This window comes from Manacus vitellinus, unplaced genomic scaffold, assembly GCF_001715985.3.
Source record: "Manacus vitellinus isolate BGI_N305 unplaced genomic scaffold, ASM171598v3 scaffold_44_pilon, whole genome shotgun sequence".
In the NCBI taxonomy this organism is placed as follows: Eukaryota; Metazoa; Chordata; class Aves; order Passeriformes; family Pipridae; genus Manacus; species Manacus vitellinus.
The window spans coordinates 1,891,220-1,896,140 of NW_021940565.1; the positions used below are offsets into that span (position 1 = coordinate 1,891,220).

Below are 4,921 nucleotides of genomic sequence, written 5' to 3' on the forward strand. Positions count from 1 at the left end.
CGCCTCCTCCCACCCTCCCTCCCTCCTGCCCGAACCAAAGATGGCGGCGGGGGCGCGCCCCGCGCGCGCGGGGGCTGACGGGAGGCGGGTTCGAACGCGGCGGCGGCGGCCATGGCGGCCATGGCGGGTGGAGTCTGCGGAGGACGGGGCGGCGCGGACCCTGCCCAGCCTCGGGCGCCTCTCCCGGGGCCTGCCCTTCGGACGGGCCTACGGTCGCCTCGGCAACAGCCCCAGCGGCCGCCTCATCCTGCCGGCGCCGCTCTCACAGGTACGGCCGGGCCGCTGAGGCGGGGAAGCGGCGGCGGCGGCACCTCCCCGTCTCCCCCGCTTCCCCTCCCTTGTGCCCTCAGCCGCGCTGCCCCGCTCGCGAAACGCATTTTAACGGCATTGCCTTTTTTTCTCTCCTGCCCTAGGAAAGCGGGGATCCGCAGAGAACAGCGCTCCTCCTGCGCAAAGCCTGGACGCTGTACAGCGTGACCCCCCTGTACCGCTTCTGCCGCGGCCGCCTCAGGGACTACGCGCGGCTACTGGGCGCCTTCATCGCCGCCGAGAGGCAGAAGGGGCTGGCGGTGGAGGTGGGCGTCGAGCTGGACATCAAAGTGGCTCTGTCCAGCCTGCCCGAGCTCCAGGGCAGCGAGCAGGACCAGCCTGCCGTCCTTGTGCAGGTAAGGAGCCCGCCCGGCGGCTTTGGTGATCGAGGTTTGCGTGCCACGAGTTGTCTTTACCGTCGTGAAACCCTCTCTAAAAAAAAAGAAACCACCGGAAAACTTAACTCCTAGCTGTATGGACTAACTACTGTAGCATCCACTGAGATTGAATGAAACTGAGTCCCGTCTATTTTTTTAAATGGAACAGAGCGTCGCAGTCTTAAGCTGCGCCAGGGTTGGACACTAGGAGGAATTTCTTCACATAAAAGGGGATTAGACATTTGAACGGGCTGCCCAGGACAGTGGTGGAGTCACTGTCCTTGCAGGTGTTTAAGGAGAGACTGGACGTGGTCTAGTTGACAAGGTGGTGTTCAGACACAGGTTGGACTCAGTGATCTCAGAGGTCTTTTCCAACCCAATTGATCCTGTGGTTCTGTGATCTCCTAAGCAACGCATACAGTTAATTGCAACTTTAAGTTCAACTCCTCAACAGGATCAGAGCAAGACTATACAGAGCAATCTTTGTCTTATGTTTTAGTTCAGCGGTCAATTTACTGCCAGAACTCGGGTTATTTAGTGTCCTGGATAAAGCTGATATAATCCCTCCTGGCCACAGCTCAAGTCTAATTAATATTTCTGAAATGCTTTGCCCCAAGTCAAATGGGCTACTGAAATGTCAAGTTCATTGTGGCAGTGCTTGTAGGATGTACCATGGATTGCCTCTTTGGAATTAAGCATCATAAACTCATATTGCAGCACTGTTCCTAAGGAAGTTAAAAATACTTTTTCCACTGTTTTCAACATAACTGCACTCAACTTTCAGGGATGTTGCATGCGAGATCCTGAGAAAAAAACTTTTACCAAACACTTGAAACTGTAAAACTGTTTTTGGCTAAAAAAAAAAAGTCATACTTGCTCTGTAGCATTCAAATGCTTCTTCTCCCCATCCCAGCTTTCTTCAAGGTCACGAGCTTCCCCCAAAAACTCAGAAGACAAGATCCTGTGGTCGGGCTGTTTCTGCTGCGTGTATGGAGATGATCTTTCCGAGAACATGCCAGAGGACTTCACCTGTTTACCTCTGTTCCTGGCGAACGGGGCGGAGAGTTACATGTCTGTTGTTGGAAACTGGTTCCAGAAGACTTTTGACTGCATCTTCCGCCGTCTGGCCATCAGCCCCTTCAGCCTCACCTGGATGGTGGCCATGTGGACTGGGTGCAAAGTGGACAAAGCTACCTCTGCCGTGGAACTCGTCTTCTCTGTCCCCCGCCTGCCCCAGCCTCTGGATATCTCATATGCCATCCACCCAGAGGATGCTAAAGCCCTGTGGGACACCATCCAAAAAACTCCGGGGGAGATCACTCAGGAAGAAGTGGATGTCTTCATGGACTGCCTTTACTCCCACTTCCACAGGCACTTTAAGATCCACCTGTCAGCCACAAAACTGGTGAAGGTTTCTACAGCGATTGCCTCGGCACACTGTGATGGGATTGTTAAGGTGAGGCTTTAAGGAGCAGGTTGTCCTAATGCTGGCCAAATAAAATAGCTGTACCTGAAGGTTTCACATTTCTTTTGCATGATTTCCTACAAGAAGTTGCTAAGCTCTTAAGCTTTTACTAGTCATACTCAGTTCTGAAGTTGGGACAGCTGTCAGTATTTTACTACTGTGTTGCAGCAGAAACTACTAGTCTTGGAACAGAAATAGGTGTGTTAGCTGTGGTATGAACAGGAAAGTTTCTTTGGCTATAAAGAACTTTTTTTGGACTTAAAAAGATACCAGATTTAATCCAAAACCTTTAAAAAAAGTTCACTAGCTTTCTAATATTGTAGTAGTTATTAAGACACAGACAGAAGACTCCTTCACGTGTAACCCTTTTCATAAAGATGCTGGTCTTCCTATAGATATCCACATAATATCCTTCAAACCATTGAGAATAAATCCTTGGCAATAATTTCTTCTGAGTTAAAGAACAGTTTGTGTAAATGCAGTTGTTTGAACTTAGCCTGTCTATGATGTGCTCTTGGTAGGGCAACTGCAAACCACTGAATGTTAGAATGTTAGTGTTACATTGCTTGTAACTGTAGTAGCTTAAAAGTGGCTGAAACAACTTTTTATGTTGCAGGCAGGTAAACACAAGATATCTCAGGCTTTCTGTAGAAGGGTGCTCTTGTGGAATGGGTGTTGTGTAAATTCAGTCATGGCTTTTCATAATGGGAATAGAGTTCACATCATATATATTCAGGGAAAATAGGGTGATCCTGGGATACCTTGCAAACAGCAACAGAGCAGCTGACTCAGCACAGGGAGCACTTGGCTCCAAGCCTTTGAGGGTGTGGAAATCTGGCAATGGCAGGTTTTTTTATCATGCCTTTTTTTTTCCTTGCAGATGCTACACAGCCAATATCTCTCTGGAGTGCTGATGCTACTGACAGAACTTGCAATCTCTCAGATACAGTGAGAGCCATTTCAGCGACTCTTCATGCTACAAAGGCTTCCTGTCGAACGATGTATGCTGGGAAACCAACAGGAAACTCACTCCTGCAGCATCTTCTTTCCCCTCATGTTGGTTGTCCAAAGCTGGACTGTACCTCCTGCACTTGGCTCCATAACAAGCTGTAACTCCATGCCATGCACAGCCAAGACAAGCAGACGTTTTTCCCTGAAGAAGGGCTGCAGTACAAACTTGTAATAGTTCCTGAGCACCTTTGTTTTATCAGAGTCACTCTGTTCATTTATGTTTAGGAGACAAACTCTGCAAATTCTTGATGCAACTTACTGACAGGTGTTTCTGTTGTTTCAAAGGGCAAGTTGGTTTTCTCTTACCTAGACAGCCAAAGCTACACAGACCTTAGCCTTAGCTAAACTGTGATTACTCTTGGGCTAGTCTAAATGCAAAGTTCAGCACACCTGGAAAAGGGTGAATGCTCTCCAATCCAGGACAGAAAAATCCAGGTTTCTAGCTCCCTTTGTAGGCCACTTGGCCATAGTAATAGCATTCATATACATTCCAGTTGTCTAAGACTAACAGCTGCCTTGTGTCCAGCCTGTTGGTCCTCTCAGATGAATTAATACATAGGAAAGTGAGGTCTGTAGATAGGCTTTGCATGGTGTTTGTATCTTGGATGTGATCCTGTAGGCCAGAGAGCTCTCAGGGTTAGAGTTGTGTGCTAAAATTTTATATTGGATCTCTCTCTTCCAGAGCAGGTAAGAGTTCACAGGACTAGTGCACAGTGCCTAGCTAGAGATTAAAGGGGCAGAAAGGAAGCAGTACCTGCTAAGTCTTAGGATTTTTGTAATATAGTACTAAAGAAATAAAATATTTTCCATCTTTTGCACATAGACTGGTCTTAAGGAAAGACCACCTATGCCTAATTAAATATATCCTTGCATGGTGCTTATTTCCAACTATAGCTTACCTGACTAAACCACCACTTGTTACCTATTAAATAATTTTGTGAGCAGCAAAATTTCAAGTCTAGTTTCTTGCTTCACACTTGTGCAGCATCTCCAGGCGCTGATGATTTGTGCTGTGACCTTCTCCCTAAATAGGGGTGCAAGTTTCCTTTCTTTTCCCAGTGTAAAACTGCCTCACATGACATAACTGCATGCCTAGTTCCTAACCTATTTCCAGAATTAGACAAAGAAACATGCACTTGTTTTTAGATTCTTTACTAAAGGAAGATGGATTATTTTTTGCATGTCAAGGCTGCAGCCTGTGGTAACTCTTACCCTGGTCGAAGCAGCTAAATGATCTTCTGAAGATCTTGACAGCTCAGCAGCTGCTTAAACTATCACTTCTGGTGCTTTAGTTTCGTTCTTATGAAATATCTTAGACAAAGTTTGCTATCTGGAGTCAGAAGAGCACTGGACAAAGGAGTACAAGGTGTCACAATAACTGGCACCTGTATCTGATTTGAAAACGGAACTGTTACACCCAGGGTTTAGTTTTAAATCTAATGCTCAGCTCTTTCCAGTGAATTTGGATAAAAAAGCTCTAAAACCCCTAAATTGTCTATAGCCTCTTTTAACCTCTTTTAACCTTGTCTTGTCCTCATTGATAACTGCAGTTCAAAGAGCAGAGAGAGATTTAGCCAGATATTTAGCACAGATGCTTCCTTCCAGAAAAAAAGCATTGATGTGCTTCTAATTGAAGGGTAACACTAAACAGGAGAGGTTTAAGTCCATTTTACTTGGACTGGTATTTGGAAAAAAGACACCAGCATCTGTGTCCACATAAACCATACCCCACTGCTTTCACCCCAAGGAACAAACCAAG

At 46.7% G+C, this 4,921-nt stretch overlaps 1 protein-coding gene across 1 annotated transcript; it reads left to right on the plus strand.

Moving 5' to 3' along the window:
• Nucleotides 1–40: 40 nt before the first annotated feature.
• Nucleotides 41–4,665, plus strand: CENPL (centromere protein L). The gene is made up of 4 exons (XM_018078989.2): nt 41–268; nt 414–665; nt 1,600–2,142; nt 3,032–4,665. The coding sequence occupies exons 1-4, from the start codon at nt 41–43 to the stop codon at nt 3,101–3,103; spliced, it is 1,095 nt and encodes a 364-aa protein (XP_017934478.2). The 3' UTR covers nt 3,104–4,665.
• Nucleotides 4,666–4,921: the final 256 nt, after the last annotated feature.